The sequence below is a fragment of the Spea bombifrons genome, chromosome 10 (assembly GCF_027358695.1).
Source record: "Spea bombifrons isolate aSpeBom1 chromosome 10, aSpeBom1.2.pri, whole genome shotgun sequence".
NCBI classification, from domain to species: domain Eukaryota; kingdom Metazoa; phylum Chordata; class Amphibia; order Anura; family Pelobatidae; genus Spea; species Spea bombifrons.
The window spans coordinates 37,121,697-37,134,330 of record NC_071096.1 but is presented as its reverse complement, the minus strand read 5'-3'; the positions used below and the strand labels follow the sequence as shown (position 1 = coordinate 37,134,330).

The following is a 12,634-nucleotide window of genomic DNA, read 5'->3' as shown; positions in this document are numbered from 1 at the left end:
ATGTGAAATTCAATAAAACTGAATTCCCAAAACTTTATTGAAAATACATTTAAGAACATTCAACACAATAATCATATGTATTGTAACATCCAATTAAATCTTTATGGACTATAATCTTGAAAAAACTAAACATTTTATTTTCAAACCCGCAAAGTTTCGAGTGAGCGCTGTGCACACGCGCCAGCAGTCCTGAATACTTGGGCCTTTATACATTTTTGCTGCAATTAAAACCTGCACATTGCAGATCAGAGACTAGCCACATGCTTAGTATTTACAAAAAACGCACGATGGCCAAATCTGGTATGGATCAAACATGTGCGAGTTTAGCCAACCAGGACCAGCTTGTAGTGAACACAGCACACTTATTAGAAATGTTTAATTCAGTTTATTGGCCCCAAATTAAAGCGCCATACACCATGCATTCTCACCTAACAGGAACTCCGCACTTTTCATGGCACTTATTAAATCAGCATACCAGAAAAGGTAATAGAGGGTATCTGCAAAGATAAGTTAGAGAACATGAAGAGGAGTAACAAATACATTTAGAGCATATATTCAATAATTACCAGGCAGATTAGGAAATTGTCTTGTTTTTGAAAGTTACGTTTTATTCTGTTTCTAACAAAAAAACAAATATGAAAGCAGTAAACACACAGATCCCCCCACAACCAGGATATTTAATGGTAATATAGAAAAAAAAATCTATATTATAAAACATACTAACCAAAAATGGCGCAATATCAAAATGAAAAACAAGCAAACCAAACATACCCTTAACCAAAAATCAAACCGCACGCACTCGCTAAACAGAAAACATAAGCACCAACCCAAAAACCCCACCACTACCACCAACCTGCACCCCAGCTATAACAAGGTGCAAATGAAGATTAGGGGCAGAAGGCAAGGCTTTTAAATGATAAGACACGCCTACCTGATGTAATGAGTAGGAGTGGCTTATCCTTTATAGCCCCTGTCTTCAGCCCCAACAATCATTTGCCTCCTGGTGGGGCTGGTGGGTGCATTGGTTAGTTGTGTGGTGGGTGCTGGTGGAATTTTGGTGTGTTTGTGAATTTTTTTTTTTTTTGTTAGCTGTGTGCGCTCTGGAATTTTATGGTGGTTTAGATTAGGGAATAATGCTAATTATTTTTTTAGAGTCTTAATTAAATTTAATTCGATAGAATGTCAGCGTTGAAAATGTTTGTTCTTTTTAAAAGAACAATTTATCTATTTCTTTAAACCTTTGTATTATCTCTAGTTTTTGTTGGGAAGACTTAATTGTCATGTGATACAGAGTCAGGCTCTGATAGGCTGCTGCAGAAGGTGGGACCTGTTCGCTAAGTGGCGTACTACAGAATGGAATTAATGTTTTATCTGCTCTGAACACAGGCCTGTCCTGACGTTTTTCGGTATAGGTCGCTCGATTCCTGAGGTATTACGTATGTGTTAACCCAACGCAGTTTGGGACAAACACCACAGAGAGCCGCCAATGACGTATGTCATATGTTCAAGCTAAATAAATTACTCTTAAAGTACGTACCATCAAGTATTTACATATCTCTACCAAGTAAGGTTTAGTGCTGCGTTTAACCCGCTGTTTTTGTTTAACTTCAGTTAATTTGATGTATGAAGCATTTTATGTGGAGCCAGAGCTGCCGCACGCAGCAGCCATTGCACCCCGTCAGCTCCCGCCGTTGCCACGGAAACGGCCAGCGCCCCGCCTCAGCGCACAGGATGTGGAAGCGAAGCCAGTCGCAGGAGGTTTGAGTCACTGCGGCGCCCGTAAGCCAGAAAACCAACATGGCGGCGCAGGATAGCGATGGAGAGGAGGATTTTGTCAGCTATGGGAAAGCTCTGGAGCTCTACGAGGAAGGCAAGTTCTGTGTGCCTGTACCTTGGGGGGCAAATCATAAAGCTGCAGGGGTTATTATGGTGCTGAGACAGAGTTGAGGTCTTTTCCAGGGGTTTACTGGTAGATTGTGAGGATTCTTCAACTTTTGGGCTGTTTCAGATTTTAATCATCTGCATCATTTAAATTGTAAGGTTATGTGAGCAGTAACTTTTTTCTCATTAGTTTAATGTCTACCTCCTTGCTCATAATAAAGATCATTTAGTTGGCATATCTGCACAGATCTTATAGTTTTGACATACATTTATTTACTCATGTTGGCCAGATGACCAGGTTAATGTATAGATCAAATCCCATATGGTTCTTAACACCGGTAATTCTCTAAATGCATTGTAACTTATATCTATTTAATAAAGTGGTTTTTTTCTTTGATTCAGGAGAACAGCCAAAGAAACCAGTCCCTCTTCATGATCAGACTGTTAAGGATGAGAAGGGACGTTATAAGCGTTTCCACGGAGCCTTCACTGGGGGATTCTCCGCTGGGTACTTCAATACCGTTGGTACTAAAGAAGGTAATTCGTCCTTTAATGATCTGCTTCTTCCTGATGTCTTAGATGTTGCTATTGACAAAGAAAAATGCGATCTCCTCAAATCCCCGAATGCATTCAGCCTCTGACTTTCTTCATAAAATACATCAATACCTGAATGTTCTGTATTGCAGAACCTTAATTCATATTGGATTTTACTTAGATATGCCACTCTGCCCCTTGGATATGCTTTATAACCCCTGATATGCTTTATGCCCCCAGATATGCCACTGACCCCCTAGAAATGCCCACCTGCCCCTGAAATGCTTTATGCCCTCTTAGAATTGCCACTCTGCCCCACTGATACCAACTTACCATTACACCCCCAGACTCCCTGGTGTTTAGCAGGGGTGGACATCTGTGTGATGTGCGTATACAACCTATGCTGCCGGCACTTCTGCCAGGGCTTCTATGGTGGAGCACCGGAAAGGTGATGTTGCGCTGGTGCTCCACCATAGAAGCCCTGGCAACAGAGGTTGTCTACGTGCATCACACATGTCCACAGCTGCCAGAGAGGAGGATCCAGGTCCCCTGCAGCGCTGCGGGGGATCTGGATCCTAACCCTGCTGCTTACCCGCAGCAGGGATAAATGAGAAACACCCACCCGGAACTGCTTGTCCCGGGCGTCGGGTGATACGAACTGCGAATGTGCGCATCCCTGTGATAAACCCTGACTTCAAAGACCTAAAGGGGGGTTCGGCCTGTATTCGGGCCTAAACTGTATGCATTTCTTAGCATTGGTTTATTTTTTGAACCCTGTTTCTCCTTTGGGGTTTCCACTTTGCAAATGCTTTGTATGTTTCATTGTAATGCAAGTTGAGCAAGAATATATTCAGAGACCAGGTGGAAAATAACGGTTTTTGTTACATTATGCTATTTAAGGTTGGGCCCCGTCAACCTTTATTTCGTCGCGTTCTGGAAGATCAGAAAAGCAAACCAGTCGGCCGGAGGACTTTATGGATGATGAGGTAATTGCATATTATTGCCATGGCTCCTAAATGTCTGTTTCATTACTTGGTTTCGAGGAGTCTGTAATGGCGTCTATGGAGGCAGCACTTTCAGCTCACACTGGTGATTGTGTATTCAGAAAAGTAGGGCTGAAACAACTAATCTATTAAAAAATAACAATTGATAATGAAACCAATTACCATATTTGCTCAATTATAAGATGACCCCCAGAATTTGAATATTTATGAAAAAAAGCCTTTGCTTTTATTTAATTTTTATTTGCCACTTTGCCCCAATTATGCACATCTGCCCCCCAGAAATTCCTTATATGCCACTCTGCCCCCCAAAATGCCTTATACCCCTATATGCCACTCTGTCTCCCTAATAAGCCAGTCTGCCCCATATATGCCTTTTAACCCCCTATTTGCAACTCTGCCCCCCTAATATGCCTTCTAACCCCTATATTCCCCTCTCCCTCCCTGATGCTTTTTAACCCCCTATATGCCACTCTGCCTCTTGAAACCATTGAACACCCCCTCGGCTTACCAGTGCATCCCTTTACTTGTGACCCCTGCTTCACACTCCCTGGTCTCTAGTGGGGCAGCCGGTGGAGGTCTGTGCGATGCAGACCTCTGCTGCTGCTGGGCAGTACTTCCGCCGGGGCTTCTCTGACGGAGCACCGGCATCACATGACCTTCCAGTCATAGAACCCTCGGTTGAGAATAAAAGGAAATAAAAAAAAATGCATTTTTATCAATCAGTTTTTATTAAATATGAAAAAATAGTTTACATGTGAATTAATATCAACTAGTAAGTTTTTTAGGTATTAAAACCTAGTTTGAGAAATATTGTTTGGGTTCTTGTACATAAAATGTAGCTTTTATGTCGGTAAAATAAGGCAATTGGAGAAATTAAATTCGGTTCATTAAATTTTAAATGAAATGTGCATATTTCTTTATCGGATTAATAGACAAAATATGGTAGAATAATGGTAAAATAAAAATATAGAAATAAAATATATGCAGCAGAACAAGACAAATGGCTTATTTTGTTCCAGAAACGTTTTTAGAATATGCCTTCTGTAATGGTATACAATTCCTCGGCAGGACCTCAGTGAATTCGGAATAGCCCCCAAAGAAATTCTCACTACAGATGAATTTGCGTCAAGAACCAAAGACAGAATTAGGGAGAAGGCCAGGGAACTTGCGTCTGTAACAGCACCGATCCCAGGCGCCACCATACTTGAAGATTTAATTGCACCAGCAAAGTAAGAAATACAAACTATATGACCATAGACCACACATTCTGATACATTCATTTTCAGAATTGAAGGAAGTCTTCAATGTTTTGCTAATTACATCTATACTAATACTTGTGTCAGACTTGCGTCTTTGAAGACGTTTTCTAATAGACATGCAATTGTGTGCTTTTATAATTTAGCGTTAATGCTTTCTCCATCGCCTTTCTCCAACATTTGAAAGGATCAGTATAGGTATCCAGTTGCTGCGGCAGATGGGCTGGAAAGAAGGACAAGGAATTGGGCCAAGGACGAAGAAAAGAGCAAAGAAACAAATGCCTGGTACGACTACAAAGTTCTTCCAATGTTTTTAATGACTTGTCCAAACAAAGGCTGTTGAACACAACATTTGTGGACGAGATCTGGAGATTATTCATATAAATCGCAACATTCCCAAATATATAATAGTTTAGTGGTTTTGACTTGGCTGGAGGGAAGCAATTTTCCATTGCACACTGACTGCTTCCTGTTGTGTGGTGACAGCCATAGGCAGGCATAACATGTTGTTTTTAAGCACAGCATAACTTTCTTTCTTTTCCTTAAAGATAATGTGAAGATGTATGGCTGTGCGTTACCACCAACGGGCTCTGAAGAATCTGAGGTATGTTCATAACCTGCAAATACTCCTGGAAGAGGGGTAGTATAGAGAAAAATCTAAGAACCATACCAACAAAGCTTATAGCCTGGAGATCTCAGGTTTATGAGAAACGTTGGCCATTCAACCAATTGGCGATTATATGGTATAAAAGGATTTATGTTGACTGCTGAGGTTTAAGGCAAGTCTTTTTTTTTATCATAGGATGAAGATGAATACATTCCTGAGAACGTCACATTTGCTCCCAAAGACGTGACCCCTGTAGACTTCACCGTCAAAGACAATGTCCATGGGCTTGGCTACCGAGGGCTCGATCCTCGCCAGGCTTTGTTTGGGGGATCAGACATGCAGTTAAATTTATTTGGTGATGGGGCTGACAAAATGAGCAATGTTCTGGATATAAGGCATGTTAAAGGGAGGAAAGTTGGGATATCCGGCCAGGTGAGTGTCTAATATCAACATAGCCACCAAAATGCATGCAAAGACCTAAACAAATGAACATGACATAATCTGGAAGTAAAAACGTACCGGCCTGTGTTTGTATCCTGGCGAGTAAAAACATGAATACAAGCTGTAATTTAACACATAATTTATATTCATGGCACGTTATATTAAATGAGCATTGAAAGCGGTCAGCTGTTCTTTCCCACAGTGCTCTTGGGCAGTAGATTTCTGCTAAGCATGGGTGATTTGGAGGTTCCTTTGGGGGCCTTTCTGCCATGTGTCCATGTTTTACATAGGTCCCTCTTCTGAAGACTACCTTTTCCCATGGAGAGCTCATGTGAAATGTAAACATAGTCATTAAGGGTACAACATTTTTAAAACCGCCCAGTTAGATTAACTCATCTAAAATAAGTAGCGTTGAATGCTTGAAATGACTGGCCCGCAACACTTGACGCAGGCAGCTGATAGGTTAATGACCGTATGAACTGCCGACAGTTTGCTAATCAGCTGGTCTGCTATTTTCTTTAGGCATTTGGGGTAGGAGCCTTGGAGGACGAGGATGACGATATTTACGGCACGGATTCCATGTCTAAATACGATACGGTTTTGCGAGACGAGAGTGGAGATGGACTATTTGGATGGACTGCACCAAAGGAATATAAAAGCAAAAAGGGCAAGTACTCTCACCAGACATGTACAGGCAATGACCTACTCAGGCCAGGGATACTTAACTTTATTCATTTTTAATGTTCTAAATATACTCATTCATGCAAAGTGGAGAAGAATAATTTGAGATCAGTCAGTTTTGAGATGGCGCTCTCATATTCATCGCTGTAGCAGTGAGCCATTTTTGATGTCTCGAATGTATCTATTTTTAAGGTGGTACATGGAGCTCCCTGTTAATTTGCCTGTTAATTTAAACTTCTAACTTAAGCTGGTTACCGGTTCTTTAATGTATATCAGCCCATACGATTGTGTGAAAGCGGCAACCTCCCTCATCTGTCACCAAGGTTTGATAAGGTCACATTTTCCCAAATCCAATTAAACTTTCCGCAGTCTGTTACCTCCCTGCCATGTTTTAGATTGTAGGGACATTTTGGCTTAGAATTCTTTACGCCCGTCTGTATTAAAGCGTAGTCTGAGTCTGGGTGGAGTGCAGCTATTGTTTCGCGTTGTAGCCGGGCTCAGATTGGTCATCAGGTATATTTGTCTTCCGCCTCTATCTGCAAACACGTTCCCATTTCTTTCTCTGCCTTGTGCCAAGTCTCTGTATGTACAGAGGTGTGCCCCTGGTGTTTATTTGCGTAGCTCTAGGCAGCGCTACTGCCACACAATATTTGCAATGTATCTGTTTGCTTATACTTCAGCACTTATTTATTACCTTCCATGAAACACATCCTGAAAATTTAACCCCAGCACTGCTGAAATATCAACTGTTTTGGGATTAACTTTCTCTAATTCTGTCATTAGTCATTGATCTCATGTGGGTGATGTTTTTATCCTTGACGGAATGGTATCTATTGTTTTTCTTTTTTAGGGCTGCCCAAAGAGCTTCAGTATGTAGATAACGTTTTGGACGGCTTCTGCATAGCAACCAAACCAACTCCCACTAAGAAGGTAAATGTTCCTTTTTGAAGCAAAGAAATTCAGATTCCGTAAATATAATTTTTTCATGCAAGTCTGAGCTAGTACTGCATTTACTGCTTAGATACTGGTACTAAAGTTCACCATCTCTGAAGGTTGATGGGATTTCTTAAAGAGGGAAGAAGCTTGCAGGTGGATAGAGGGTGCAGACTTTCTAATGGGCTCTTTACAAAGCAATGTTTCTATCTACACGGTGCACCTGTGCAAAATCAGACCAAATTAAAGCCAAATAGCAGTTTTCAGAGACTTGATGCATATATTAGAAGTATGCTCGTACATTAGGGTAATTTGTCAGAGCTGATTCTTCGTTTATTTCCCATAGATTTTCTCCCCTCCGGAGCTTCCCAGAGATTATCGCCCCATTCACTACTTCCGACCCGTCCTGTCTCCAAACGCTCACAGCTCTTCGGCTCTTCACGCAATGCTGGATTCATCCCAAAAACCTCCTAACCCTACCAAGGAGCTGCCACCCAGCCGACACCAACTAAACTCTTCGCAGCGGGGGGAGATGTTGGGAGAGACGCGTCTGCAGGGTATGTTAACCGTAACCTTACAACTGTCCATGATGCCTGCTGACCAGATAGTCGTTGCGCTCCCTAACTACTCAAACTGCCTCCTGTGATACTGCCTGCACCTTGTCCTGTGATATAATTGGATCAGTTTGATACGATATAAGTAACTGCATGCAATAGTTAGGACGGTAAAGGAAATGAAGTTCTGAACTATTGTCTAATCCAGTTATATGGTCACTACCTTGTAACATAGCAGAGACGTTTATTTAAAGCTGAGACAGTGCTTCACTCAATGTCATGCATTGCAGGTCCTACATCTGTGCTGGAGATGCTTTCGGATAAAGACCAGGAGCGGATCAGACAAGTAAAAGCGGCGGCAGAGCAGCAAAAGCTTAAAGCTCAGAGCCTCGCTCAGGAAGCACTAAAAAGCCGCTTTCAGTCTGTCTCTGCCCCGGACACCCCGAGCCCCCCGCAGGCAGGACTACTCGGGCGAGAGGCTCTTCCGGCACAAGCTGGAGACTTCCGACCGTTTGAGAAAAATCCAGATAAACAGCAGAGATATGAAATCTACATCAGGAAGCTTCACCAAGGAGAAAAAGGTGCCAAAAAAAGGGTTAATTGAAGTTTTACTTCGGTCAAAATAAGGTGGTTTAGTTGAATTTGGAAGGCAAAGCCTGTTTTGTGCTGTAAGCGGGTGCATAGTTCTCGGCAGGGATTTGGGTCACAGTGAAACACGTCAGATAAACATGTTTCAGTGATTCAGTAAACCCTTTCTGACTTGATAGATGCTTTGGACAGCAGTCTGGACACAAAGATGACAGAGTGGGAGCGTAGCCGGGAGCGAGATGAATTTATGCGATCAGCGACGTTATACAAATCCACCAACTCCATGCTGTCTTCCCGGTTCACACGGGGTAAATATGAAGAAGACTCAGATAAAGTGGAGGTTCCGAGGGACGAAGAGGTACTTGGATACTTGATTAGCAGTGGAACTTTGCACACTTTACCAAAATTCAGTGACTAGAATGACCAGACAATAAAATTTTGATGTATAAACTCCCCCAAATTCCAAAACTTTGTCATTCCTAAATACATTGACATCTACCTTTAGTATAGGAATGGGTATGGCGGCTTTCCCTGCGTAATGTATAAGCCGGTGCTGGGACCCTGATGGAAAGGCATTTATCTTGTGTCTTGGGATGAATTGGTAAAATGGGATGTTTGACACAAAAGCATTGGCTAGACCAGGCATAGTAACGTTAATGGTTAATGTCTCCCTCACAGGGTGATCTGAACGACAAAGCATCCGCTGTGAAGATGAAAATGTTTGGGAAGCTGACGAGGGACACGTTTGAGTGGCACCCAGACAAACTGCTTTGTAAAAGGTTTAATATACCTGATCCTTATCCTGGGTAAGCTTCTATATATATATTGCTTGCTTGCTTGTAGATGTCGTACATGCCCAGACCCGTTTCGCTTCCTGACGGAAAGGCAAACCTTAATTACCTGGTGACCCGAGCAGCCTGACTGCCATTGTTATGTAGATTGCTTGGGCAGACCACGTGCCTCATGTTGGTGTTGACACCGCATACAGCTACTCATCATTAAAGGTCCATCTCTGCTTCGTGACAGGTTTCCCTGCCGGCTTATTGTCATAGTCCTCTTAGAGAAAATGACAGTAATTTTTCGAAAGCTCTTGAACAGGTTCTTGAATTTACCACGTTTCATGCAGCAATGGTCTCAGAATAATTAAGCTTTTGTCCTCATGGGCATTCGTTTTCTCTCCATAGGTCAACTATGGTGGGACTGCCAAAAGTCAAAAGGGACAAGTTCTCTGTGTTCAATTTTCTCACTATTTCTGAGACCCCCAAACCTATTGAGACTTCTACAAAACCGGAACAGTCGCAGCAATCATCTCAAAGCAGTAAGTCTTCATCCCAGTTAGGCTTGTTTTAGTGGCTTCTGACATAAGTTTGTTAACCCCCTCTGATCTGTACTTTGCTGGTAAGATGGAACGCAAAAAAGTGTAGACTAGCTAAAGTAACAAGTTGGCCCCGGACACTTAATTTTGGTAGTAGGAAGAGTAATTATGTTTAATCAGCCTATTTATCTGTATGAATATTGAGGCATCTCCATAACCCGATTCATCTGCTGTTAGAACCCAGGAAGCCGTCTAGGTGGGATTTATCTGCCGGAGAACAAAAGGACTCGGTCAGTGACTTTTTGAGTCGTGCACGGAGCGAAGTTGATGTCAAAAAGGAACAGTCTGCTACTTCAGTATCAAATATAATGTCTACGGCACCGCTACCGGCGAAGGTGAGAGCCATCAGATTTACCCCCATCACCCGCGGTCGCTCCTGGTACCGGGGTAACTTATTGCCATGGCTTTTGCTACGTAAAAGTAATGCGATGAGCGGTCTATACTTATCGTGCGGTTATTTTACTGTCCAGGTTTCTGCTGAGCAAACCGATCAGATCCAAGATCCAGAAGTTGAAGAAAAGAGGCCATCCATGGATTTATTCAAAGCAATCTTTGCTGATTCTTCAGATGAAAAGTCATCGGAAGAGGAAAGTGAGGAGGAGGAAGAAGAGCCTGCTTCAGCTGTAAACAAGCCCGAAACGCCATTGTCCAGCGTGCAAGGTGGGCGACGCTCAGGCGTACCCGTGGGCTTAGAATAACCGCACCTTCCCTAACGACAAGAACTCAAAGGGTTTTTAAAACATGCATTGTTATAAAGATCAAACCAGCCAGTGTTGGGAAACATTGTAAAAAGTTTTATATTGTTTGAAACATGCTCATGCTTTTTACTTTTATGTATAGTTTGGCTGTTTCCGGTGTAGATCTGTTTCTCGATGGCCAGAATTTTAACCCCTTAAGGACAAAAGTTTGTCCTTAAACCCATTAATGACTGTATTGTGAGCCCATGTGCAGGCTTTGTTGTGAAGGGGTTAATGTTCCTCTTGTGGCTTGTAAATCTTGATTTCTTTGGATGAGGACTAGTGTCAAATATCCATTGAATGAGTTAAACAATTGGGTTTTAAAACAAAGCTGTCCGTTTATAAAATAGCCTTTCTGACCAGGAGGGGACTTATTTCCAGGAGTGGGCAATTTTGTAAGACCCAGTGGGTTGCTTGGTTTTAATACGTATTTATGGTGTAATACATGAACTCTCCATGCATTAACGTGACTATTTCTGCAGATCCTAATCCAGTAACGGAAGCCCCAGCACCACCAGTTGTAACAGAATTAAAGGAAACACAGGAGAGCATGGACGCCTGTGAAGAATTTGGTCCCCGGCTGCCACCTCCAGTGTTATCTGGTGAGTTGGCACACCGCACTTTCAAGTACAGTATACAGATGAGTGTATGTGTATATAACGGGCACAATATATCCAATCTTTTCAGGGGGTTCCGGGAAGTCTGATCATATCCGGGTGTCGGGTATAGATGAGCCTATTAAGAAACAGAAACAAAAGAGAAACAAGGAGAAACGCAAAGTGAAAAAGGAGCGAAAACACAAGAAAGAAAAGGTATTTACACTGATAGCATATATACTATATATGTTTCAGCTGCTGCACAACCTCTTGGAACATATAACTATTGTCTATAACTTTGCTCTTAAGCCATATCCTCACAAAGCCCATTTTTATGGCAAGTTACAATTATCCACCCTTTTCTAATAGAAATGTTTCAAATGTATTTCTACGCAGAAGAAAAAACACAAGAAGCAGAAACACAAAGCTAAACAGCGATCTAAGATGGCGGATGGGAGCAGCTCGGACTCGGAAGAGAGCAGTGAGAGTCCCAGCGAGGCGGAGGGCGCAGCGGAGATCACCCCGCGGGAACTATTAAAGAGGTTGGGGATCCAGCAGAGATAACTACGGAGCCTTTACCCCCGAGCCAAATACAACCGAATTCTCCCTTAAAAATGAACTTAAATGCTAAATATCTACATATGTATAAATAACTCAAAATGCTACACGTCAAGCAAATAAAAATCTGTTTCCATGGTAACTGCTAACCATTTAGAAACTGCAAAAGCCCCCTGCTCTGAAATCGCTTGTTGGATTATAGGTGATGCTTTACATACAAAAACAAATTTTTTTCTGTATTTTACAGGCTGAAAAATCTTCCCATCCCTCGGTAGCAGAAAGTTCCAGTTTTTGCTTCTCTAATGAAGAATAATCGGCTATAAACTCCTCAATTGGATTTTCAGAGCAAAATGTTTTGTAAATATGTATAAAAAAGTGAAATCAGAGTGAATAATATTTTGAGAAATAAACATTTGGTTTGTTTTTCTTAATTGAAAAAACACTTTCAGTATAAATCAAATTCCTAATATGAGTATTTATCCACAACTGCTCGGAATACATCAGACCGGATCTGGCTATAGGCTCTATGTATTAAGAATAATGCGGGTGTAGAGTACTTAAGGGGAAACTCAAGAAATATTTTAGCTCATTGCTTAGTAATTGGGTTTTTACCATAAATTATATTTAATTATAGTTTTTTGCCTGGCTTGTGCTATGGATACATGCATCAGGTTTACTCTCTTAGCACTCACTAATGAGCTGTGGAAGGAATCCATCACTACTGTTCTCATCAGACCATCCAAAATTACCATACACTATGAGTTTTCTCCAAAAACTACTCAGTTATAACAAGAAACTGTAAAGCTTGTCATTCTATTAGTTTTTAACAAATTATGTGCATTGTGTTTAACTTGCACCAGTGAAATTCATCTGCTGCCACTCATATGGT

General features: G+C 41.7%; 1 protein-coding gene across 1 annotated transcript; it reads left to right on the top strand.

Moving 5' to 3' along the window:
• Nucleotides 1-1,797: 1,797 nt before the first annotated feature.
• Nucleotides 1,798-12,185, top strand: GPATCH1 (G-patch domain containing 1). Its single transcript, XM_053449810.1, has 20 exons — nt 1,798-1,870; nt 2,284-2,418; nt 3,316-3,401; nt 4,488-4,648; nt 4,863-4,960; nt 5,224-5,279; nt 5,478-5,714; nt 6,246-6,390; nt 7,255-7,334; nt 7,684-7,894; nt 8,182-8,472; nt 8,659-8,837; nt 9,158-9,285; nt 9,664-9,797; nt 10,032-10,189; nt 10,325-10,514; nt 11,074-11,193; nt 11,279-11,403; nt 11,584-11,729; nt 11,993-12,185. The coding sequence occupies exons 1-20, from the start codon at nt 1,798-1,800 to the stop codon at nt 12,018-12,020; spliced, it is 2,781 nt and encodes a 926-aa protein (XP_053305785.1). The 3' UTR covers nt 12,021-12,185.
• Nucleotides 12,186-12,634: the final 449 nt, after the last annotated feature.

Excerpts from the sequence above, each read along its gene's own strand:
- GPATCH1 (XM_053449810.1), top strand. The coding sequence starts at position 1,798 with ATGGCGGCGCAGGATAGCGATGGAGAGGAGGATTTTGTCAGCTATGGG. Across the intron at positions 5,280-5,477 it reads CGGGCTCTGAAGAATCTGAG|GATGAAGATGAATACATTCC; the intron begins GTATGTTCATAA and ends TTTTTATCATAG. Across the intron at positions 11,194-11,278 it reads GCCACCTCCAGTGTTATCTG|GGGGTTCCGGGAAGTCTGAT; the intron begins GTGAGTTGGCAC and ends CAATCTTTTCAG.